The sequence below is a fragment of the Cheilinus undulatus genome, linkage group 7 (genome assembly GCF_018320785.1).
Source record: "Cheilinus undulatus linkage group 7, ASM1832078v1, whole genome shotgun sequence".
Taxonomy (NCBI): Eukaryota; Metazoa; Chordata; class Actinopteri; order Labriformes; family Labridae; genus Cheilinus; species Cheilinus undulatus.
The window spans coordinates 18,434,100-18,459,392 of NC_054871.1; the positions used below are offsets into that span (position 1 = coordinate 18,434,100).

Sequence of the window (25,293 nt, forward strand, 5' to 3'; positions counted from 1 at the left end):
CTGTTTATTTGTCTCTTTGTTTGATTATTTTAACTACAATGCCATGTAAGTGGGGAAAGTGCACTGTAACTGGATACACAAATACAATGGAAATCATTTTATGTTCCCTATGTTCCCATATGTACGCAAATTTTATTGAAAGATTATTTATTATTAAAATCATGGGAAATGTGAGTAGTTAAAGAAAAGATAATGAAATGATTGATTTAATAAATGAAATAGTAATTTTTTAATTCAGGTGTTTCCACCAGATCTGTACCACAGGTGTAAAACAAGCACCTAGCCATGCAGTCTACATTTGCAAACATTTATGATACAAAATGGGTCGTTCTGCAGAGCTCAGTGACTTCAAGGATGGTACTGTGATGGATGCCACCTTTGCAATAAGACGGTTTGTGAAATTTGATTTTCATGCTCCACAGTCAATTGTAAGGGAAATTACTCGAAGGTGGAAATGTTTAGGACCAACAGCAACCCAGCCATGGAGTTGCCATGAAGTGAACTGAAGACTTCTGAACTTTCATTGGCATTAATGTCAGCACAAAACTGTGTCAGCACACAGCTGCATGCAAGCCTCAAATCACCAAGTCCAATGCCAAGCATATGGTGGAGTGGTGTAAAGCACACCAACACAGGCCTTCTCGTCCAACTTCAGTGCTTCATAAATGCTCAACACAATGAATGGACACACATTCCCACAGAAACATTTATAAAATATTTTGGAAACCCTTTCAAGAAGATTGGATGCTGTTATAGCTGCAGCCAATACTAGGTTAAATTACATGTATTTGGATAAAATGTCTTTACAGTCTCTGTTGGTGTAATGATCAGGAGGCTGAATACTTTTCTTCATAGCGTGTATCTCCTGAGGGGACTTCTCAAACCACTGTTGTGCAAAACCAGTTTTTCACAGTAGAGGGCAGCCCCTCACATCGAGATACCAGTGCAGTGCCGGAAAAAAATCGTAGAAGAAGAAAAAAACACCACAGAAGAAGAACTGAAAGCGGAAAAAGAAAGAAGCATCGTTTAACCGTGTGGCAATAACAGAAACGTTCAACGCAGTTCAAAAAGAGATCAAACCACAATGGTAAGCATTTAATTTGGGTGTTAAATCTAAACGCATATTAAACATTTACTTTCCACCTTAGCTGCTCAGCTGAAGTTAGCTGTGTTAGCTTTAAACCGGAGTAGTGAGTGATCTCAATCCTATAATCACAGTTAGCGGCATGCTAGCTGAATAAAATTAGCGATAGTCCTAAACTGCTCTACAAACAAATAAAATGATGTAAATTCCGCAATACCACAAGCTCATTTAGCTTAAATCAAATGGTATTAATTTTATGAATCCACAGTACCTCGATTGTACCCGCTATTATTCAAGGCTGTCTCTTTTCAGCAGACATGTTAACATAGATCCGTACTTTCCAAAGATGTTTCCCTCCACCTTTGAAAAGACAATTTATGTTGAATAGATACTCTACCTTAGCTTCTACATTTACCAGAACTACATGTAACTATATCCAACTTTCTCTGCCCCCTAAAAGTAAAGAAGTACACTTTCAAACAATCAATGAGACTTACCCATGCAGAGTATTTAGGCATTATAAGTTTAACATTGACTTAAATGAATGTACATCCTGCGAAGATGGAGTTGAAGCTAGGGGTGAACGATTGGGGAAATTATCTAAATGCGATTTTGTTTTCACAACATTTCGATTCCGATTTGATTATTTTTTAAGTACTTCGTCTCATGTATATTTCAACAAACAAAAGCAACAAATCATTCTGTATCATAATCAACACAGATTGGATGGATCAATTTTGGGCTGAACAAGTCTGAAAATATCTGATTGCAATTGTTTTGACTCCCATTGCAGATTTGATATGCATTGTTATATTGAAGGGACCGATCATTTTAATGTCATTCTCATTTTGATGAAAAAAAAACTTACACAGTGATGAGGGAAGTAGGGTCTTTGTAAACTTTCCAAAAATAAAAAAAACAAAACACTTGAATGATTGCATGATGTGTTGAGCAAAACATCTCAGCTGCAAAAACTATTAAACATGTAGCTTATATTGACCCACATTTCAGGTTGAATAAATATTGTACCTTTTGCGATCTGACCTGGCCATATTGTCATTTAATCTAAATTTTGTTTAATTGCCCAGCCCCAAATGAAACTCAAAAACCTTTTTTTTTTAATTTAATCAGTCTTTTATTGTATTTTGCCATTTACAATACTTTTTTTTTTTTTTTTTCAAAAGACAATGTGCAAAAAGAGCAGGTCTAGACCATACTTTGGTTAAATAATTCACAGACTCAACTTTAATTTGGGACACTTAATGATATTAGACATACTATCAGTATCGGAAGTTAATAGCTTTAAAATTTATTTGTGGTACGTGATATGAAGCTGCATTTATAAATGTACTATGGAGAAATCCATCACCATGTATTGCATACCTAGCCTTGGGTCTAGCCAAATCTATCTTCAAAAATAGGCATGACATTCAGGTTTAAATCAGTAACTAAACACTGTTGTGACAGATGAGTTCATACCTGTTTTTCTGTCTTTTTACAGCTTCCCTTGTCTCTGCTGAAGACTGCCCAGAACCATCCGATGGTGAGACAATGCTGAGCACTCTTTGCTGTTGAAATACTTTTTCACTAATTGATTGGCTGACATCTTAAGCTTGAAACTGTTGATCAGTTTAACCTAAGTAAACTATATTTTATGTATCAGACAATTATTAGTGCAAAAATTACTCAAACAGTCAAGACTTTATTTGGTGGTTGTAAGTCTGCCTGCATAATGACAAATGTTTATTACTTCTAGCTTTCAGTCTAATCACCTTGTTGTAAAAACAACCTCCTGGCAGTTGCTACGGTTTGTTGGTCTGTGTCTTTTTGCGTGATTTAGATTTTTATTATCCAACTATATAATATATTATGCCCTTTTTGACACTGTTGCAGCTCTGGGCAGGTTGATTTAGTTAATATTTTTTAACTAATTAATAAACATATATTCAAAAACTGAGATAAGAAGAATACACAGAAGACTCAGATGGCTTTCATAAAGCTTTTACTTAGTCTCGGCCAAGGAGAAACGGTGACATCAACACATTGTGAGACTGAAGCCAGATTTCTAACGAAGCCCAGAATAGTTCACCCTTCTACACCTATGAGCATCATTAACCTTGATCACAGCTCAAAATATGGTTACATCGACTCCAGTAATTGATGTCAAGTGTTGAGATGTTTTAGAGTAGGACTGTCTTTGTCTAAGGTTCACTGACACATAAGCTGTGAAGAAACAACCCTGACTGTAAGGAACAAACAGTATTTTATCTAACTCAAGCTGGTGAGTTTACATGATCAGCCCTGGAAGAGAGGAGGGACTCCTAGAGTCCAGCACTCCTGATGATACAGTTTGACCTGGTGCCTTCAAGTAACGTAACCATCCTCAGAAAATCTGTGGAGACAGATGAATATTAGAAATATTGTAAATTTCCATAACACTAATTACCTCTGAATTCTGGGTACCCCTGTTCCCAGTTTTGTCAGGGTGTTTTCTGTTTTGGTGGAGCTGCCACTCGCTACCTGTGAGATTCTTCATCACTGTGTCCTTTCTTCCAGGTTTAAAGTTGCTCTAGCTTCTGTCATCTATCCTGCCTATGTGACCACAAAAAAGTGGCTGATTATTTTGACTGTCTTTCTTACCTTAGCTGGTGGAGCTGAAAAATGGAGAGACTTACAACGGTCACCTGGTCAGCTGTGACAACTGGATGAACATTAACTTGAGAGAAGTCATCTGCACCTCTAGGGTAAAGCTGGGAGCTCTGCTTTCACTTTTTTGCTGTCACAAGACTGTACTTAGAATGGTTCCAGCTGGAAGAATAGAAAACATACAGTAGACCTCTGTGGTCTTGGGTTTGTTAATTTAGCTGTAGGGGTCATTGTAGTCTGCAGTCTCCTGCAGTAGATGGATCACAGTCACTCTGTCATCAGCACTTCAGGGATTGATTAGTTCCTTCTTTGTTGGTGTTATGGTCCAGTTCTCAATTACTTTTTTTCTATTTTTTAATATACTTTTTACCTGTTGCACTCAATTTCTATACAACTTTAAAACATTTGAAAAATAGCAACGTTAGTGTTGTATTAATTAAGGTTTACATTTTTTTAAACAGATGCAAAGAGTCCTTATTCTGGCATATCAAAATGTAAAAATGACAGTAAATGGCTGAGCAGACAGGAGTGATTAAGACACTATTATTGAAAACATTTTAAAGTTTCAAGTCACGTGTTAATGAGGTTTCACTGACAGCTTGGTTCCCCTCTAACAGGATGGAGATAAGTTCTGGAGGATGCCTGAGTGCTACATCAGAGGAAGCACCATCAAGTATCTGAGAATCCCAGACGAGATCATCGACATGGTGAAGGAGGAGGTGGTGTCAAAGGGCCGCGGACGTGGAGGAGCTCAGCAGAACAAACAGCAGGGCAAAGGAAGAGGAGGAGCTGGCCGTGGTGAGTGGATGCAGCTCATGCTGATTGAACACTCCTCTGTAAAAGATGGTTTTTGATCCTGCTATCACAACATATTTATACATAAGATTTTGGTTTATTCAGAAATGGTCTGTCGGTGTGCAGTTTGAAAACTATCAGAAGGCTCAAGAATGTTACATTTGAATTTTTTTAAACATCCTAGTTTTATTTTAATGCTTACATGATTTAATGTTGCACACAGAAACAAAATTGTTTCACAAAAACTACCAGGGTAGACATCATTAGCCCACCTTTAAAACTAACCTTTTATGTTGATCCTTAGCACACAGTGCTATGAAATGATTTGCTTTAACTCTGTAAATCTTCCAGTCTATGTACAGTACAAAAACTTCAGTAAGGGTTTGAGCTGTCACTGGAGAAAGCATCATGGCAAAAACAGAAGAAAGAACTGATGATGTTCACCAAGCAGAAAAAGGATATATAAAGTTATTACAGCGTTTCCAAGTGTCAAGAGCCAAAGTGAGAGGTATCATCATTCAATTCAAAGTGAGCCACACAGCCCAGAACAAGCCTGGCAGAGGTAGGAAGAGAAAGATTTCAAAGAATCTGGAAAGAAAACTAGTGAGAGATGTGTCCAGAGACCCCAGAACAACTGCCAAGACACTAGTGAATGACTTGGACGAGTGTCAAAGAGGACCATCACTAGAGCCCTGCACATGAATGGACTGAGAGGTCGCAGACCTAAACAAACTCCACTTCTGCTAAGGAAGTCTGCTAAGGAGAACCTGGAGAAAGATTATGCATGCTGGAAGCATGTCCTTCAGTCAGATGAGACCAAACTAGAGCTCTTTGGCTGTAGAGGCGTTGCGTATGTTTGGAGAGAGAAGGGAGAGGGATATCACCCAAAGAATAGCGTCCCCACAGTGAAACACGGTGGTGGGAGTAGCTATTACACTGTGGGGATGCTTCTGTTTGTCTGGAACTGGGAATCTCGTAAAGGTGGAAGGAATCCTCAAGAAAGAAAGATATGTTAATATTCTGAAAGAACCTCAGGTAGTCGGCTGCAAAACCGGGTCTGGGTCATCGCGTCGACCAAAGTGAACGTTATTGCCGGCTCAGTTTTGTCTGATGACTTTATAGCCTCTAAGAAAGAGCAGATGTTTGGGCAGCTTTCAGAGAAGCTGGTATTTGATGAATAAGGACTTTGATACATTTTATGGTCTAATTAGTAACTAGAGAAGAGAAGTTGGGAGACCCAACTAAAAGCAGATAATTGGCTGCATTTTCACATGGATATCTCTTGATTGTAAATTAAATCTCAACTTTAAAGCTTTTTCCTTCATGTTTTCAGTAGAATGCATTTAGTTTTTTTTAAGTATTTCTAACATTAGAACATTGTGTCAAAGAATTTGTAAACATAACAAGTGTATTTGAATACTACTTTTGAGATTTTCAAACCCGACAGGATTTGTAGACTAGCTTATCTATTTAGTGTTCACACTTTTGCAGGATTTAGCTTGAATCCCAGTAGCTAGACACTCAAAACTACATTTCTCTGAAAATATGGAATCAGATATTCCCCTTTTTACCATCAATGTTCACAACTTTCTCCTAATTTCTGAATGTTTTTTTAACTTAAAGGACTGTTAAAAAAGCATTACTCTGCCTCGCTGTGTTTATTCAAACTTGGAACAAACTAAAACTAAATCTTTCCACCCTTACCTTCATTTACAGTTTTATTTGAGACAAAAGCAGGAGTTTCATTCCACATCTTCTTTCTTTGTCCTGCCCTAATATTTCTTGCTGCAGGTCTCTTTGGTGGACGAGGCAGAGGAATGACCGGTCCTGGAAGGGGTCAGCAGCAGCAGCAGGATAAGAAACCCAGCAAACCACAGGGAATGAAGAACCAGCACTGAGAGACTCAATCATACCTTCAACAACACACCATGTTATATAGAACGACTACTCTTTGAGTAGATGTACAATGGCCTCTCTGGTGTTTGTTTTTGCTGCAGTGATTGTCTGACCACAGCACTAATCAAACTGGGAGGAATGGAGAGAAGCTGTGCTCTGGCACTATGTTTGTTTGTTTTTAAGCACCTGTGAGTAGGTATTGATTTTTTATTATAACCATACATTGGTGTATCAGAGCCAACAATCCCTTAATTACAGTTTATATGTTTGATCACAGGTTGCAAAAAGTCATTGAAGAGAATCAAATTGTTTTGCAGTGCACTGACTTCCTTTTCTCCTGTTTGTTTCCCTGTAAAGCAACAGCCCAACCCCAGATTCTGTCGCATGAATATGATTTTTAAATTGCTCTTAGTTTGCTGTTGTTTGTTTGCTGTTTCTTTTGTCTGCTGTGACAGTCTGTTCACAGCAGGTGGGCCGTTAGACTAGCACTCGGGACGAGGACCCTGCCCCGGAATTTTTTTTAAGAAAGTGTAAGATGACACATTATGGTCAAAAGGAGTTTCAGTAAAAAAGATTCTCACGTCTGAAGAACGATAAGAGTCCAACATGTTTGTTGGTTGGGTTTTGTTTTATTTTTGTAACAAAAGACAATGTTGTAATTTATGTACGAGACAACATGAGAATAAAACCGCTTTTGTGAGAAGGGTTGTATTTACTTTGAACAGTTTCTTTGGTTATGGCAAAACTCAGCACCATAATTACCTTGATTGATACTAGGATCTTAATGTTAAATGATTACTCATACCATTCATATCCCATTTTGTCCTGTTCAGATGATAAAATTAATTTGTTGCGTTGCTTTGAGATGCAGCAACAACTGTTGTAGTTTCTTCAGATAACTTCGGTTATGAATTGGAACCGTACAAAGGTTGATTGAACTGTATCACAAATTTTGGAAGTAATTTTATTTCTCTTTTTAACTAATGGTGGCCACTCTAACTTTCTTTAGCTCTCTTGCTTTTTTTAAAATTTCACCAGAATATTTTCCATGGCACCGTCAGCTCCTCATTTAAGTAAAATTGAGAACTGTTTTGGTGAGAGGGGCTGAGCTCAAAAGGAAGGATGGTGTTTTCTCATATCACAGTCATATTGGCCTTGGACCAAATACTTTACAGCTCATCTCAGCGTAGGAGTTTTAAATATAAAACAAAAATGGGTGGAATGATAGAACAAAGGTACATGTGGACAATACATCTAAAAAACAAATACTTGTTGCATGTTACGGTAGAGGGATATGAACAGAAACATGAGCAGTTCAGACTGTTTATTACTTTTTACTGAGGAGTAAACACAAATATAAGCATTTCCAAAGTAGCTCTCTTAATCAAGTAAAAAACATTTCTCCTGATTGCAGATGCTCAGCTGTAAAAGGGCACAAGGGTTTTTAAAATTTTACATACATCAGAAACATGGAAGACATTATTTCTTCTTTGGTCAAGTAAATATAACTGGTTCATTCACAAACCGAAAGACTTAACAGTGTAAGATGCACATTTTTTTAATACAGTTTTTCAGCTTTTTCTCCAGAAACTTGAATGCTTTCTTGTGTGAATCTCTACTCTGTCATTTCCTACTACAATCCTCAAGAATTGATCACTCACGCGAGAAAAACAATCAAGTCAGACAAATCAAATATCTCAAATAAAAAGGATCACTAATCGATAACTCTCAGAAAACTTGAATGCATAACAAAAACTCAAATTTTGTTCGATCATACCGAAATTAACTCAAAGACTTCCATGAAAAGGAAAAATTAAAACATAATATGAAAGTGTTCACTTGTCAAATTCCTTCAGACGTTTCCTGAGTACATCCTGATATTAACTTCATGTAAAGACAACACAGCAGTTTATACAGTGATTACTAATGCAGAGTAATTGGCCCATAGCAGCATAATTCAAACCGCATAATCAAGAAATGAAATTTATGGAATGGTCATTGTGTGAAAAACAAACAACCCTGAAATTACTGCTTTATCTTTCTTACATAATCAGGAAAAAAAGAAAATAACTGAAGACAAACTCAAATAAAACTGTCTGGCTTTGCTTTTTTAAAAAAAATACCAAATAGATTCTTCTCTCTCAAAAACATCCTGCTCATCCCCCCATCATCATCTCCTGCCTGACTGTGACCAAATATTTCCAGGTCTCCACAATCTGGGACAGCAGCAGCTCATCAGGAAACCTGTCCTCCACGTAAGGAGGCACCTCCACTTCTTTACGATCCATGTGGGCAGCCACAGTCATCTTTATACTGAGAAGTGAGAAAAGACAGCCATGTTATCTCTTTGACTCTATATTTGGTAGTTAATATCTTGGATTTGCTTAAATTCATATCCGTTCTAATACTTTGAGCTGCAGGCGGTGGAACAAGTATGTGATATATTGAAAGTGGCACTAAAACAAAGAGGCTTGCTTGGCAGAAAATAAAGCACTGTGAATTTCTAAGTATAGCGGACACTGGCCCCAAAGTTTTTTTGTTTTGTTTTGTTAAAATACACTATACTGCATGAATCCATGAATCAACTCACTCTGTCTGCATAGCTGTGATGCCTATAGTCTATGTCTACACCTGGCCGCTCTCTTTAAAAGAGCCATGCTTACAGGCATCTCCTGTCGATCAACTACTTCATACTGACGAGTACCTCATACAAACCCACCAGAAAAATACCAAAGTATCCCTTCAGAGTCTGTATCTTCCCATGGTTTTATTTTTTATTGTGTTGAGCCTTCAAATTGCTATATTTATGACTGGTCCTTAATAAATAAAGGAACAAATATTGTCCTGTCGCAGAGCATTACCCCCATGTTGGTTTGTAATCTTCAGTGGCCCTCAGACGGCCCAGATTTAACAGGAGGAACTCGTGCATCTCGAGCAGCCATTGGTCCACATTTCCCCCATGTAGGAAGCCTTGCAGCTCAATCTTGTTTTCCTCTGTTAGCGGCACCTGGTAATCAGCTGGATACCCTGAAAAGGGCTCCTTTTAAAAGGAAAACATCAACAAGGGCTTTTAATGTGTTAAGATGTAAAATTATGTGCTTAAAATATATGCAGGTGCAAAGGAGAGAGGGCAAATCATAATGTGTTTTTTAGGGATTCCTACTTGGGAATCTGTTCTCGTCCATCATTAAACTTCATTGATTACTTACCCTCTTGAGACGCAGCATGCTTTCAGATTTAAGGGAGGAGAGGAGTTGCCACAGACAAACACAATGTCTGAGATTGCATCTGCCCAGAGCCTGGGGAAACAACACGGCAGAGTGTTTTAATTCATTAAAAACATCATCATTTCTTTATTTTTGTTATTTTTGTTATGTAATCAAAAATATTTGCTTTTGTTCTGCTTCATTTTGGAATTGTACATTCTCTAGAATTTTTTTTAGTGTTCTTGGTGTAATGTAGATGAACAACAACGGGACACATTGAAGACTGAGTGTCTGCATTAAGTCAGTGAAGTGATCTATCATACTTCCTTTCAGAGTCTTTGTGTTCAAAATAAGATCTTACTGTATATCTTGAACCAAATCCCAACAGATTATTTCTAATGCTGGTTCTGTTAATACTGACTTTGACTTAAGTATACATAATAAAACCTCTATATTTAATTCACACTAAAATGAAATAACTGCCTAAAACAGCTACAAATTCACTGACCTGCAATATGTGACGATCAATATTGTCGGCCATCTTCAGGATGTCCTGAAGGTAACTGACCAGTGGCATCCTGGGATCACCCCCTGTCATTGAGAGGAAACCCAGGAGCAGCTCCACGACCTTGAGCGCCTCACACACCTCGCTGTAGGACTCCAGCTCTCTGGACACAGCATTTCGTGTCAGAGTGGTCAGGGGGTCCTAATGAAAAAAGATTTTTTTAAAAGATTCAGCTGAAAGACATCATCTGCGGTAAACATGGATTCTTAATTGATATTATAATGATAAATTCAAAGTTCACTGATTAAATGACTATTTTCAAATATCTTAATTCCTTAATACAAGCCATTTTACTTTTAACTTTACCTCTGTGATAAAAAATATTTCTGACCATTTAGTTGAAAACTTTAATAGTATGATAAAGTATCATTTAAAAATATTGCTATAATGAGCAGTATTTGTTAAACACAGTATCAAGTACAGTACTATATCTATTAAAAAATAAATATCCAACATGTAGATTTGTAATCTTGCACACACCTTGGTCTAATGTTACAGAAACCACTTTTTAAAGATTATTCTTTTGTTTTTGATATTATTTAAAGGACAGGACGGTACATGGTGTCAGAAACAGGGATGAAGTCAGATCCTGGGCCAGTGCTTCAAGATAATAGCCTCTACACATAGGGCATTGGTTAAACCACTAAGCACCCCTAGCCCTCTTAACTATATCACAGAGATGTGAAATGACTAGTTGAGGGATTTTTAAGAGATTTTTCAGTGACAGAAATTTGAAAGCAACATACAGTCCCCTCCAAAAGTATTGGAACAGTGGAAACAATTCCCTTATTTTTCCCTTTTGACTTAAAACATTTGGGTTGACACAAAAAGATGAATGTAAGACAATAGATCAACATTTCAGCTTTCACTTCCAGGTATTTCCATCTAAATCGGATACACAACTTAGGAGATAGCTTTATTTGTAACAGAACACCATATTTTTAGGTGAGCAAAAGTATTGGAACAGATAGACTTAAAACAGATTAAAAGAAAAAGACTTAAAATTAGTTGCAAATAATTTTCTTGCAGTAACTGCATCAAGCCTGTGGCCCACTGACATCACCAAACTTTAACACTCTTCTTCTGTGATGGTTTTCCAGGCTTTCACCGCAGCCTCTTTCAGTTGTTTGTTTTGGGGGGTTACTCCTGTCAGTTTCCTCTTAAGCAGATAAATTGCATGCTCAATAGGGCTCAAGTCTGGAGATTGACTTGGCCAGTCTAAAACCCTCCACTTCTTGCCCTTGATGAACTCCTTTGGCAGTGTGTTTGGGTCATTATCTTGCTGCATGATGAAGGATCTCCTGATCAGTTTGGTTGCATCTTTCCTTAAATTGGCAGACATTTTTGTGGACTTCTGAGTTCATTTTGCTGCTGCCATCATGTGTTATATCATCATTGAAGATTAATGAGCCCGTCCCAGAAGAAGCCATGCAAGCCCAAGCCATGACATTACCTCCACTGTGTTTCACTGATGAGCTATCATGAACAGATCCTTTCTTTCTGCAAACTCTAGCCTTTCCATCACTTTGATAAAGGTTCATCTTTGTCTCATCAGCTCATAAAATGTTGTTCCAGAATCTTTGAGGCACGTCTCTGTACTTTTTTTTCTTTTCAAATTCCAGCCTGGTCTTCCTGTTCTTCTTTCTAATTAGTGGTTTATATCTTCTGGTCTAGCCTCTGAATTTTTTTCATAAAGTCTTCTGCCAACAGTAGATGGTGATACCTTCACTCCTGTCCTCAGTCGTTTTAGGGTCTTTCTTTACAGCTCTCACAATGCTTTTGTCGTCAACTGCTGCTGTTTTCCTTGGTCTACCCATTCAACATGTTACTTAATACGCCACTGGTTTCATTCTTCTTCAGAACATTCTAAATGGTTGTACTGGCTATGGCTAATGTTTGTGAAATAGTTCTGATTGATTTTCCATCTTCTCTCAGCTTCACAAGTCCTTGTTTTTGCTCATACTCAGCTCTCTGGTTTTCATGTTGGTTACACCTCTTAACTATAAATACAGTCTCCAAAGGCAAAACCAAATCTGAAACTGAGCATGGACATTCAGCACTATTTATTGTTTGAATAATCAATGTGATAGGACACGCCTGGGCAACAAAACACACCGGTCAGTCGTTTGTTCCAAACATACAAAAATGGCTATCTTCAAAGTGGTGTATCGGATTCAGATGTAAACACCTGGAACTAAAAGCTGAAATGTTGATCTATTGTCTCATATTCATTTTATGATGTTAAACCCAGATGTTTTTAGTCTACAGCAAAAATAAAGGAATTGGGCCCACTGTTCCAATACTTTTGGAGGGGACTGTACTTGGTGTAGTAGTGATCTAACAGCTTTGATGAACAGAATCAATCTCTAGATCATCTATAAAAATCGTATGCTGTAGTCCTGGTCTCCGTATTATGTTGTGACCCCCTATGCCGCCTTAGTTTTGTGGTTAACTAGGCAGATGTGAAAAGCAGTAATACTCTGTGATGTAATACACGGTCAGAATTTATAACTCTGCAGCAAACTGTGACATCAAAACAAGTCAGGGTTGAATGATTTACCTGAGGCACTTTTCCTTTAACATCTTTGAAAATGATTTCATAGTCTCTCTCTTGTGTGTTGACCAGTGTAGGGATTCCCTAAAAATAAAGATCAGAGAGTTTATTGACTCACGAAAATATAGCCAACAGTCTTTAAAAAAAGTAGTAGGTACTATCATTACAAAAATAAAGTTATGCCTTGCGCTTAGAATTTTTCATCCTGTGCCATTGCCTAACAAAGAATACTCTTAAGTTTTCTTATTCATAATGAGCATATCATATGACAGCAGGAACAAACCAAATCAAACAAAATGTATCCTCTTTTGTCATGATTAGCAATAATCTAACATATGTGTTGTCTAAGAGATCTGTATGGTGCAAGGAAGAATGGAAGGTTAAATGAGTTAAAATCAGTTAAAATCAGGTAACAACAGCACTACGTTTTAGTGCATCCACACTGATGCTCTTTTGTTTGCTTTACCCACAGCCTGTGTGAACTTACTGTGCGCGTGATGAGTGGTTTTCCCTGCAGGAAGTGGGTAAGAATCTGCTGCTGGATCCTCGGAAGATCATACTGTGATACTGTCTCACGTCCCCGCTCCAAGCTGTACTGGCAGTTGGACAGAACTAGAGGAAGCAGGTCTTTGTCCACCTCGTAATGGATGACATGTTGCTCTGTGAGCTCAGCCAAACTCACCCTGTAACTGCTGCAGTCATCAAATTAACAAAAATCTTTAAAACATTGTTTCCTGTAGAAACACTTCACCATCCAAATGAAAAAAAAACAACCACTTGAAATAAAAGCATGATTATAAATGTTCTGATATCTTGATCCAGAAAAGGACCCAGATTATTTGTCCATTTTCCCAAAATCACTTACATTGAAACAGTATGATAAAGAGCTCTTTTAATGACCAGTATGAACAACAGAAGTAACCAGAGAAGGAAAAAACCCTGCTCATAATATCCTGTAGTTACTGTTTTATGACAGACTAGCATGATTAAACAAAACGATTCTCCTCTGTTCTGTTGTGAACAACAAATCTTGTGTTTTGTGGTTTCTTATGTTTTTTTTTACCTGTTGTCCTCTCCAGTCTGAGTATCCACAGCATGCACCAGCTCATTTTGTAGAGACACCAAATAGCTGACCAGCCCTGTAGCACACAGTCCTGGACCCTGTCGTCGAGGCAGGAGGTACTGCAGGTCGCTGTCCAGGCTCAAATCCTCGCTGCAAAATTCATCTGGTATTTTCAGCTCATCTGTGGGTAGGAACATACATTGTATTTCTGGTCATCCTACTACTGAAACAATGACCCTTCATAACCTGACATGCCAGATGGATTTATTTCAGTGAGAAACACAGAAACGGGCAAATCCATCTGCTCTGCAAGGTTAGACCCTTTATGCATCTTAAATAGAATCCGCCTGTACCAACATTCACACCTAAGGGACAGCCTTTAAGGGGAATTAACTAGTTAATGGACAAGCTTGTTTTGCACTTTTCTGGTCATGTGACTAATAAAAGGATTTTCTTTTGCAAGTCACGCTAGCCCATTCACATCACATTCACTGATGGAGGAAGCTGTTGTGAAAAGTGCCCATCAGTGTAAGTTTTCATTATTCATACACATTCACTCTACAGCTCTAAGGTTGAGTGTTTCCACAGCCACTGTAAAATGGGCCAATTCTAAGACCCTAACCCTAACATATGTAACCAAAGCTGGTAAAAACTCTTGCAAATTGTCCGAAGTCAGTTTTGAGTTTTTACTCATCATGAAAGTGTAGCTTCCAAGCTCTCAAATGGTGTATCATACACCTTAATCTGAGCATATTTTACAAAGATACACACGTGGACAAAATTGTTGGTACCCCTCTGTTAATGAAAGAAAAACCCACAATGGTCACAGAAATAACTTAAATCTGACAAAAGGGATAATAAATAAAAATTCATTGAAAATTAACCAATGAAAATCAGACATTGCTTTTGAACTGTGGTTCAACAGAATTATTTCAAAAAACAAAATCATGAAACAGGCCTGGACAAAAATGATGGTACCCTTAACTTAATATTTTATTGCACAACCTTTTGAGGCAATCACTGCAATCAAACGATTTCTGTAACTTTCAGTGAGACTTCTGCACCTCTCAGCGGGTATTCTGGCCTACTCCTCATGAGCAAACTGCTTCAGTTGTCTCAGGTTTGAAGGGTGCCTTCTCCAGGCACCATGTTTCAGCTCCTTTCACAGATGTTCAATAGGATTTAGATCAGGGCTCATAGAAGGTCACTTCAGAATAGTCTAATGTTGTGCTCTTAGCCATTCTTGGGTGTTTTTAGCTGTGTGTTTTGGGTCATTATCCTGTTGCAAGACCCATGACCTGCGACTGAGCCCAAGCTTTCTAACACTGGGCAGCACATTTCTCTTTAGAATACCTTGATAGTCTTGAGATTTCATTGTACCCTGCACAGATTCAAGACACCCTGTGCCAGATGCAGCAAAGCAGCCCTAGAACATAACAGAGCCTCCTCCATGTTTCACAGCAGGGACAGTGCTCTTTTCCTGGTATGCTTCTTTTTGCGTCTGTGAACATAGAGCTGATGTGCCTTGCCAAAAAGTTCCAGTTTTGTCTCGTCTGTCCATAGGACATTCTCCCAGAAGCTTTGTGGCTTGTCAACATGCAGTTTGGTAAATTCCAGTCTGGCTTTTTTATGATTTGTTTTCAACAGTGGTGTCCTCCTTGGTCATCTCCCAAGAAGTCCACTTTGGCTCAAACAACGACGGATGGTGTGATCTGACACTGATGTACCTTGACCTTGGAGTTCACCTTTAATATCTTTGGAGGTTGTTCTGGGCTCTTTTGTTACCATTCATATTATCCGTCTCTTCAATTTGTCATCAATTTTCTTCCTGCGGCCACGTCCAGGGAGGTTGGCTACAGTCCCGTGGATCTTAAATTTCTGAATAATATGTGCAACTGTTGTCACAGGAACATCAAGCTGCTTGGAGATGGTCTTATAGCCTTTACCTTTAACATGCTTGTCTATAATTTTCTTTCTAATCTCCTGAGACAACTCTCTCCTTCGCTTCCTCTAGTCCATGTTTAATGTGGTACACACCATGTCACCAAACAGCACAATGACTACTTGTCACCCTTTAAATAGGCCGACTGACTGATTACAAGTTTGTAGACACCTGTGATGCTAATTGGAGGACACACCTTGGTTGAACATGTCCCTATGGTCACATTATTTTCAATCTTTTCTAAGGGTACCATCATTTTTGTCCAGGCCTGTTTCATGAGTTTATTTTTTTAAATAATTCTGTTGAACCACAGTTCAAAAGCAATGTCTGATTTTCATTGGTTAATTTTCAATGAATTTTTATTTATTATCACTTTTGTCAGATTCAGGTTATTTCTGTGACCATTGTGGGTTTTTCTTTCATTAACAGAGGGGTACCAACAATTTTGTCCACGTGTGTATGCTCATTTGAATGTTAACTTCTAGTTTCTGTTTGTTCTGAGAAAACCAGGCCCAAAGTTTCAGGACTTTTCATACCTTCAGGCAGGCCGGGTAATGGGTGTGAACAATAGGGCCACAGTTACATAAAGTCCACCCAAACCAAGCGTCTGAATCAGACTGGTGATGCTCATCAAAATATTCCCATAGGAAATCCGCCTTCATCAAACTTTCACTGTCAAGTGATCCTGAAGTTATCCCAAGTCTGTTGATAATTCTTGCCGCTTCTTCATCGTCTCTTCTACCTTTCTTTGCTGCAGGGTGCATCTTGAGGGTTATTGATAAAGGTGATAACTAGAGACAGCTGTGTTTATGTGCCAGGGGAGGGGTGGCGTTTGAACCATGCAGTGTTTGTTATTGTCCATCTCAATGGGCGAAACTGGGAAACTGGGAATAATGGTAGGCTGAGTGGCCATTTATCACCCAGCAGTTTCGCTTTCCCCTCTCCTCAATCTCCCCGCAGCAACTCCAAAAACAAGACATTTTAAAACACAAAATTAATGCTTTTAAATATCACATTTGTGAATGTGAAATGCTGACTTGCAGGAACTTTATCTGGCTTCGGTCACACACCACAAGCAGACTGAAGGAACAAGATCTAAAGAGCAATGGACAACCTGTCAGATTTGAGACACTCTGATAATAACAAAAATGTATCAAACATGCCCGTAGTAAGTATATTGCTGAGTCATTGCTTTCTAATAAGGGAATAGAGCCAAACTCCCTCCTGGTCTGTTGTTACCAGCTCTGTGTTCTCAATGACAGGAGAGCACTTTGTTCAGCTTGTTAATGTTTAGTTCAGAGGCTCAAACACATGTAATATGTTTTGTTCACTTGAACTTCCATTTCTACAAACTGAGCTCTGAGATGCATACTCATCAAATAACATTTATACCAGAAACTTGTTGTTACATGTTTATCAGCACTTATCGGCCGCTCTCCAACTCACAGACATGTTGGTGAAAAAGGAAGGGGCAGCTAGAGACATGGGGGGAGCTGATGGATGAAGGTTTGTCCAAAGAGAACAACTGTTTTGGTCTGCTCTGAAAGTTGCATTCAGAAGCCTTCAACTTTTTAAGCATTATTAACATATTAACAATTCAAACACCACAGATGAGCTAGTAAAATGTTACCCAAAACAAATTCAAGAGGACATAGGAAAATGTAAATAAACTTATGTCTGTGACATTCTTCATTGAGGATTTTAAAGAAATGCTTGGGATTCTTGTCAATAGAAAATACTCACTGCTTGTTACAGACACTCTGAGAAGATTCCATGTTTTCAGGAAGGTGTCGATGTGTTTCTCATACCATGCTCTGATACCTGAAACATTTGATTTTGAAATCAGCTGGGAATAAAACAAACATGTAAAATGGCAGACATGCTTTGTTTTTCTGTCTCTTAACCCACTTTTCTTCTATGGAATATCTGGAAAAGATTCAGCTCAAAGATTTTCTGTCAAATAAATAACTCTTTTTTTGGGAGGCACTTTGCCCCTACTTGACAGGACAGTCGAACAGAGACAGGAAACGTGATGAGAGAGAATGCACCAAGCATGCACAGAGACAGCTGTAAACACCTGTAAATGTTGCTATCACCACAGCAGCTGCCACAGAGAATCAAACCATGTTATTTAAGTTCCTGCTTAAAGAGTAGTCAAATAAATATTAGGTAATTGAATGTGACAGTTTAAGGCTCAAATCCAGTTATTGCCCACAGATTCCTCAGCATTACCTGTTTGCTTATCGATGAAATCTCTGATGGAGCCTACTATTTGATCTGATGCATTCTGGAACTTTCTCACCAAGTTTTTCTGCAGGATAAGGATGCCTGGAAGATGCTTAATCTGACGAAATTCTCCCTCCTGAGAAAGAAAAAAAGCTGTCCATCATGCCTGATTTTCCAAAGGCGGCAAATGGATATAATGAAGCTTTTGGTCTACATAAACTTAATGATCAAATGTTTAAAAAATGTCAACAAGAAGAGGTATTTAGTCCTTGAATCCAAATTTAAATAGGTACTTATTTTGAGGTTTTATCACCATTGATTGGATAGCAAAATTTATCCTTTGGAAATGAATAATCAAATAAAAGCACTGGAAGGTAGATATCAAGATTTCTTCCAATTAACTAAAGTGTTGGATAAAAAGGTAACACAGGAGCCACAAAGCTTTACACCTCACAGACATTCACCTTCTGAAGGAACCTCCACAGAAGAGGCAACTCCTCCTTTTGGTCACGCTGCTCCACAATGTGTGTGAGGCTGAGCAATGAGAGCCTCTCTCTGCAGCTCCACACAGCCGAACTGTGCACTTGAGAGCCCTGAGCCAGCGATGATAGGAAGGAGCAGTCATCACTGAGAGCCGTCCTCATGATGAAGTTAGAGGAAACACGGGAGTCTGTTCTGACCCTCTGTTTTGATTGTTGTAGGAGCAAATCTAGATCCTAGCCAAAAAGAAATAAATAATTTGATATTTATCTATTTAATGTAATAATATTTAACAATATGTATACAATATAACACAATAATGTATGCATGTATGCAAAGATGAAGCTGTGCTTTGCAATAAAACAAGAATTTGATTTTAGAAAAAAAGGAGGTTTTGACTTAAGTGGGGAATTATCTTAACTGTCCATTTTTATTTATTTATTTATTTTAAAGACAAACAAAGCGCTAAAAAGTACAGTACAAGATGTTACCCTTAAGCGAGGTGTCATAATATCCCCAGCTACAGTCGTCTCCCAGGTGTTTCTGGATGCTTTGGTTGCCAGGTAAGGATCAGATTCAGCTAGTCAAAGTCAAGAACAAAGCATTTTGTCAAAAAAAAAATACAAATATTTCAGAAAATATTCTGAAACGATAATACAAACACAAAGGTACAGTTTTCTCTTAATGTCCTACAGATTTAAATATCAACAAATTATTATCCACTTTAAGTCTTTGCTGATATATGACCATTACAATGTGCAATGTTTTTACATCTCCATGTTTGACACAGTAAAGGACAAGTACAAACAGACGGGAAGGGAAACAATTTGAATGAATGTCTTGGATTCGAAGTCTTTCAAATCATTTTCAGGTGTTCGTTTTCAATAGGCTTTACTGTCATTACACATAGAATAAAGCATTTAAGTTTAGCAAATCTGGTTCTATGACTGTTGACAGAGAATAGGAAAAAATGGGCAGCGCTTCACACTCAGTGAGGTAATGCTATGGTTATAGCTCGATTAAGCAGTTTTACTGTATTGATGACCTCTCAGTATATATGTACAGGACAAAAACTGATTTACTGACAGTAGTGTGTACTCCTTGGCTAAGTTAGATGGTGATATGACCCCTGTTAGTCAGTCATTATGGGAATTTTTCCTGTTCACCTCGCAAACTGATTTGCAAGCAGTAAACTGGTTACATATTGAATGGTGAAAACAAAGACAATGCTGTGGCTCTGTATATTTTATATATACACAATACTTTTCTTTTGGCATTGCTGCAATGTATAAGAGTTTAAGAAACGCAGCTTAGTACAACCTCATTCAGACTAACAAGTTTACATGCATTCTACAAGTCCCATTTTAAGTCAGACCAATAAATAATAATTAGATTTTTCAAACTGCAATGCAATGTGGTAACTGAATGAGTGGTTAGCGACTTACAGTGATGAGCTTGCACCAGCTCTTGCAGCGACTGGATCACCAGGTGGATGGCTGTCACAGTGTCGTCAGCACCTCTACCCAGTGTCTGAGATAGCTGTTCCAGATCCTTTAATATGTGTAGAGTGAGGAACTGGAATGAATCCTCCACTGGTGGATGAATTATGTTCTGGATAAACTAACGGAGCAGGGAGATAAAGACAACGTCATAAACATTTGAAGAGACATCATTATCAGTACAGAACCATTTGTATCTCAGCTCCCATGACATCAAAAACAAAAAGTGTGACCTACACTTACTAGTCCAGAAAGTAACTGTGGATGTAGAAAACTGAGATTAAAATTTCCATCTGCTCACCTGGGACTTCTCTGAGGCCCCCAGCAACATGGCCAAATGTGTAACCAGTCTGACCAGAGTGAAGGGAGCCAGAGACATGTTTTTGGTGTCCAGAGCGTCTGGGTTGTTTCTCCGCTCAGGGTCCCCTAGGATGTGGCCAGGCCTTGTCTGATCCCTAATCATTAGACAGCAAGTCAATCATTCAGATGTGTGAGGGAATTTCTAAGATGTGTGTGTGTGTCCTTTCCCCAAGAAGACTACCATAGTTAGGGTAGGACTAAACAGACACTGGAAAAGTCATTAATACAATTAATTGGGAACATTTTTTTTCATTTATTTTACTTTTTTGTACCTTTTTAAAAGGCCTTATTTATTGTTGAAATTGTTTATTACTTGAAAAACATTATTTAATACATTCAATTTAAACTTACCTTTTGGTCTTTGGTTTCATTATTCACACACCCGTCCCTTGAGATGAACCCGAGTTTTCGGGTGTTTATTATTTCAATTAATATAATTTAATTTCCTTATTCCAAATTAAAGTTAACATACTTCAAAATGTTACATTATTATATTACTACAAAATTTTCTTAAGAGTCTAAATCTGGAGTACTTATGTAATCCTGCCACATGACATAATATGGGTTCTCCTGTCTAACATGAGAATATACAGCTGAAGATGAAATGATGAGCACCCACATTAAAATTTCTTTTAAGTATTTCCAAAGTGCTGTCTAAAGGATCAGGAAATTTTTAGAAACAGCTTTCCAAACATCATACTTTTATTTTTGATGCTTACATTACTTCACTTTTCAATGCTCAAAGCTTGTAAAATCAAGTTAAAATTTAGAGTTCCCTTCCAATTTACACACAGTATAAACTACAGTAGGACAAAGAACTAGCCTCCACAGGTAGGAAGAGAAAGACTTCAAAGACACTGGAGAGACTCTGGAAAGAAAACTTGTGAGAGCTGTGTCTAAAAGCCCCAGAACAACTGCAAAGACACCAGTGAAGGACTTAGTCAAGTCAGGGATTGTAGTCTTATAGAAAACAATCAGTTTGTCATCAAACATGAAAATGGGCCAAAACCTAATTGGCTCCTGGTGAAGAACTAACCTCCAGAAGACCAGAGTGAAAATTAGACTGCTTTGCACAAAGCCCTGACTTTTATCCCACTGACAATCTGTTGGGTGGACTGAAGACCAAGGTCCATGCCATAAAACCATCAAATCTGGAGGAGCTTGAGAGATTGGCCAAAGAGGAATAGACTGGGATTCCTCTAAAGACATGTCTGAGACTTGCTGAAATCTACAACAAATGACTGCAGGCTGTTATCCAGGAAAAAAAGAGACAACTGACTATTAGCATCAGGGGGGATAATAAGTTTGACCCTGGTAATTTTTGTTTTCTGTGAAATCATTGTTTCTGTTTGCAAATGAAAATAATGTTATCAAAAGATACAATGTTCTAAAAAGGTGTGCTGACAAACTATTGCAAAAATAAATTGGAATTTTAAAATATCTTTAAAGAATTTTCATTTGCAAACACTTAAACAAATTAACAACAAAAAAAATCTGGTATTGCCTACGCAGCCTTGCTTTGATTTGCTGTCACAAAAGAATCAAACTTTATACTTTTGTATGATGGTGTACGATAGCATGCCCTACCAACAATTCTTTTTCAACTAAATTTACAATCCACAGAACAAAATCAACTCTTTTCCTTGACTGTTGGATTAAAAACACAATTCAGTGCACAACTGAAACTTGATCATTGATGGCACTTACTGCTGCAACTGAGCTGGTCTGAAGTTAGGCAGAGCTCTGTGATTTTCCCCTCCAACTTCTTGGCGACATTCTGGACATATTCCTCTCTCCATGGGCTTGCCACACTGCAGTAACACAAAACAGATTGGAAAATCTTTCAAAATTGTATTTACAGTAGTGTGCCTTAACCATTAATTTTCTGTAATAGCAGTAAAGATAGATAGGCTGGAACTGTTTAAAAATTGCTTACCCTATCAACAACGCAGGGGTGATTATTTGGACACACTGAGAAAAGAAGAAAAAAAAACTGGTTAAAACAACACAACATGTATTAATGAGAAAGAAAACAGAGTAAACTATGAGTAGGCGATTGTTTTTACTGTCTTAGTGTTGGAAACAGAGCAATAAGGTTTTATCAAACACTTCAGACACCAAATCTATTCAATGCAAAAACAAAAGAAACTAGAGCAGCTTTGAAAGAAGCTAAAAAGAAACATACTTTTTAAAAGTGGGTCATTAAAAGAGAAAATAGCACTTACCATACCAAGTGAGCTCCCCAAAGACAGCGAACCTTTCCTCTTGTTGCATTACGGTCCGAGCAACAGCTAACATGTCATCAGGCATTGTGGGTATGAATGCACCCTGTTTTGTAAAATAAAATTAAAACAACATTAGTCTGAAAAGTAAGGATATTTAATGAGTAGACTTTTGTAGCAAGAAGAAATGAACAGAAACAGTTTTGAAGATATTTTCTGCCTTCAAAGAACAAAACATACATGCTTGTTTCTCTCTAGGGGATAATAAAAAGGGGATTTAGTTTATTTCTGGGTATACTTGAATTTGAATGTATTTATTTGATAGGGACGATGCAATTTGACATAGTTCCATAACAGAGCATGAATCTGATTTGCTGCATAGAGAGTTTATAGCAATTGCTAGTTTCCAACTCTTGTCCCTTGTTGGGCCTTTAATTAAACAGTTCATAAAATGTACAACATTTAACAGCATAAAATGGGACAAGAGTTTACAGAATAATAGTACAATAAAAGACATAACCACATAAAAAAACAACAAATTCTATAAACCAGTTCAAATAGGAAGTTAAAAACATGGCAGACTAAGAATGATTACAGCTCTGGTTTCCTTTCAACCAGCACTTGACCTTTGTAGTGAAGGATTTTAAATCTATGATTAGTTTGATTTCAGTTGGTAATGAATTCCAGAGTTTACTGCCTTTAACAGACAAAGCTGACTGTCCAAATGTTGACCTACGTTTTTGTATGTTACAGTTTCCATTCACCGTGCTTCTTGTTACTCTGCTGCTGTTCTGTCTTCAAACAAATTTGGATAAGGGTTTAGGGGCAAGATTATTAATACATTTAAAAACTAATTTAAGGAAAGACAGGCGCATGAAGCTCTCAAAGCTCAGTAAATTGTATTTTTTCAAAATGTGGCAGTGATGCCAACAGATGGGTTTTTTGTCCATGATTTTGAGGGCTTTATTGTACAAAGATGAAAGATTTCTGATTGTTGAAGGTGAACCCTGAGCCCAAACTGTCATACAATATGAGAAATGAGAGAAGATCATGGAGTGCATAAATATCTGAGCTGCTTGAGTTGGTATGTACTGCCTAATTAATTTAAAACAATTTAGATTGCTCTTTACTGATTTAGTGATTTTCTTCACATGTTTACCAAACCTGAACTGTGGATCTAAAATTACTCCCAAGAATTTGAATTCATCAACTTCCTGTATTTTTTTAGTCTTTATCTTGACACAAAAACTTTTGAGTGGACACCGTTTAAAGGAGAAGCACATCGACACAGTCTTATTTAGATTTAAAACAAGATGATTGAGTTCCAGCCACTGTTGGACTCCGTACATGTGGTCAGTCAAGATCTCTGCTGCCTTGGTAGGTGACTTAGCAGGAGCATAGATGACTGCATCATCAGCATAGAGCTAATGTCTGCACACATTTTGGGCATATCATTTATAAAAAGACTAAAAAGCAAAGGGCCAAGAATTGACACTTGGGAGATACCCAGTGTGTTTTTTTAAAAGGATGATGTTTATCAGTCAACCTTTACACACTGTTCTCTATTTAGAAGATAGGACTTGAATCAATCAACCGTGTGTTTAGAGAAATTAAAAGAAGATAGCTTGGCCAGAAGAATGTTGTGGTTGACAGTGTCAAACGCTTATTTTAGGTCAAATGAATACTTGAATACTTTATAGTCCCGAGTTCTGTTGTGGATTAAAAACAGTCAAACACTTCAAAAGACATTCAACATTTGACTATGGACAGCTTTTTGAACTAGAAAAATCACAGATGTCTGTCATTTTATGCAGAGAGCAGATGTTACTCAGAGTTGATGTTTACCTGCATATTTTCAGGAGACAGCCCGAACTGTTTGAGTGGCATCAGCAGGGTCTGAGTCCCAGTGAGCAGCACAGCTGCCAGATGAACAGTCAGCTCAGCAATAGTGTTGACGGTGATAGTATGCTCAGGGTTCATGGACAGGGCCCCCAACCTGTTGTGAACCAAGGCTGACGCGAAGTCTCTTACTTCTCTTTGAGGCAGGTATCGTGAGCCCTGGATAAGCTCTCCAAATTTTTGACAATTCTGCAGGAAGAAGGCAAGAACAAGTACATATAAACAAGATATTAATTCTAACATTATAAAGATAGTTTGTCTGAGTTCTTGTGGTTCAAGTTGAGATATTTCTACATTAAATCATCTGTGTGCTGGTTAGGGCTGGTTATGGTTTTACTGGCACAGCTTTTTATATTTATGGTTATGTTATTTGCCTGAGCAGCTTCCCTTGTCATTACAGTAGCAACATGTGATGTTACTCAGCCAATCAAGAAAAAACCACAAGTGAAGACTGGATGTGTGTGAGAGAGAACAGCCAAAAAAAGAAACACACGTAGAAGTCAGTAAAGTCTCAAAAACAGTGGATAACTGGGTTAGGGGAAATTAGAGATGTTGTGCAATTCTATAAGAGAGGACAGCAAACAAAGACTTTATTGGAAAATGGACAGACTGTTCATTCTTCCCTCTGACAATTTAAATCCAGTGTCAATATCTGAACACACTTGCAGTTGTTCATGGGATAATGTCAAAAAAATCAAAGAAAGCAGGGATCTCTGAACGGTCATAATAACCAAAATCTGATCTGACAACACAGAAAAACAACCACATTAGTGAAAGGGGCTCCAAAAAGGGTTAGGAACCTCTAAGTTAGAAGATCTGTTGTTCTGAACCTTAGCTTGAGGGAATTTTCTTGAAC

At 37.8% G+C, this 25,293-nt stretch overlaps 2 protein-coding genes across 3 annotated transcripts in view; one reads left to right on the plus strand and one right to left on the minus strand.

Annotated features, from left to right (window-relative positions):
• The first annotated feature begins 955 nt into the window (after nucleotides 1–955).
• lsm4 (LSM4 homolog, U6 small nuclear RNA and mRNA degradation associated) lies at nucleotides 956–7,124 on the plus strand. Its single transcript, XM_041790960.1, has 5 exons — nucleotides 956–1,087; nucleotides 2,586–2,627; nucleotides 3,730–3,828; nucleotides 4,348–4,528; nucleotides 6,317–7,124. The coding sequence occupies exons 1-5, from the start codon at nucleotides 1,085–1,087 to the stop codon at nucleotides 6,421–6,423; spliced, it is 432 nt and encodes a 143-aa protein (XP_041646894.1). The 5' UTR covers nucleotides 956–1,084; the 3' UTR covers nucleotides 6,424–7,124.
• A 110-nt stretch (nucleotides 7,125–7,234) lies between these two features.
• LOC121512013 (E3 ubiquitin-protein ligase rnf213-alpha-like) overlaps nucleotides 7,235–25,293 on the minus strand; it is a 75,788-nt gene continuing 57,729 nt past the window's right edge. For both annotated transcript variants that reach the window (XM_041790958.1, XM_041790957.1), the window contains exons 51-67: nucleotides 24,384–24,626; nucleotides 22,542–22,644; nucleotides 22,253–22,287; nucleotides 22,024–22,127; nucleotides 20,258–20,411; nucleotides 19,903–20,077; nucleotides 18,949–19,037; nucleotides 18,442–18,693; nucleotides 17,984–18,113; nucleotides 17,495–17,572; nucleotides 13,810–13,990; nucleotides 13,234–13,438; nucleotides 12,753–12,830; nucleotides 10,136–10,333; nucleotides 9,631–9,720; nucleotides 9,283–9,461; nucleotides 7,235–8,734 (exon numbers count right to left, since the gene is read on the minus strand). In XM_041790958.1, the coding sequence (XP_041646892.1) occupies nucleotides 8,578–8,734; nucleotides 9,283–9,461; nucleotides 9,631–9,720; nucleotides 10,136–10,333; nucleotides 12,753–12,830; nucleotides 13,234–13,438; nucleotides 13,810–13,990; nucleotides 17,495–17,572; nucleotides 17,984–18,113; nucleotides 18,442–18,693; nucleotides 18,949–19,037; nucleotides 19,903–20,077; nucleotides 20,258–20,411; nucleotides 22,024–22,127; nucleotides 22,253–22,287; nucleotides 22,542–22,644; nucleotides 24,384–24,626 (2,451 nt within the window). In that variant the 3' untranslated portion in view covers nucleotides 7,235–8,577. The remainder of the gene's footprint in view (nucleotides 8,735–9,282; nucleotides 9,462–9,630; nucleotides 9,721–10,135; nucleotides 10,334–12,752; nucleotides 12,831–13,233; nucleotides 13,439–13,809; nucleotides 13,991–17,494; nucleotides 17,573–17,983; nucleotides 18,114–18,441; nucleotides 18,694–18,948; nucleotides 19,038–19,902; nucleotides 20,078–20,257; nucleotides 20,412–22,023; nucleotides 22,128–22,252; nucleotides 22,288–22,541; nucleotides 22,645–24,383; nucleotides 24,627–25,293) is intronic.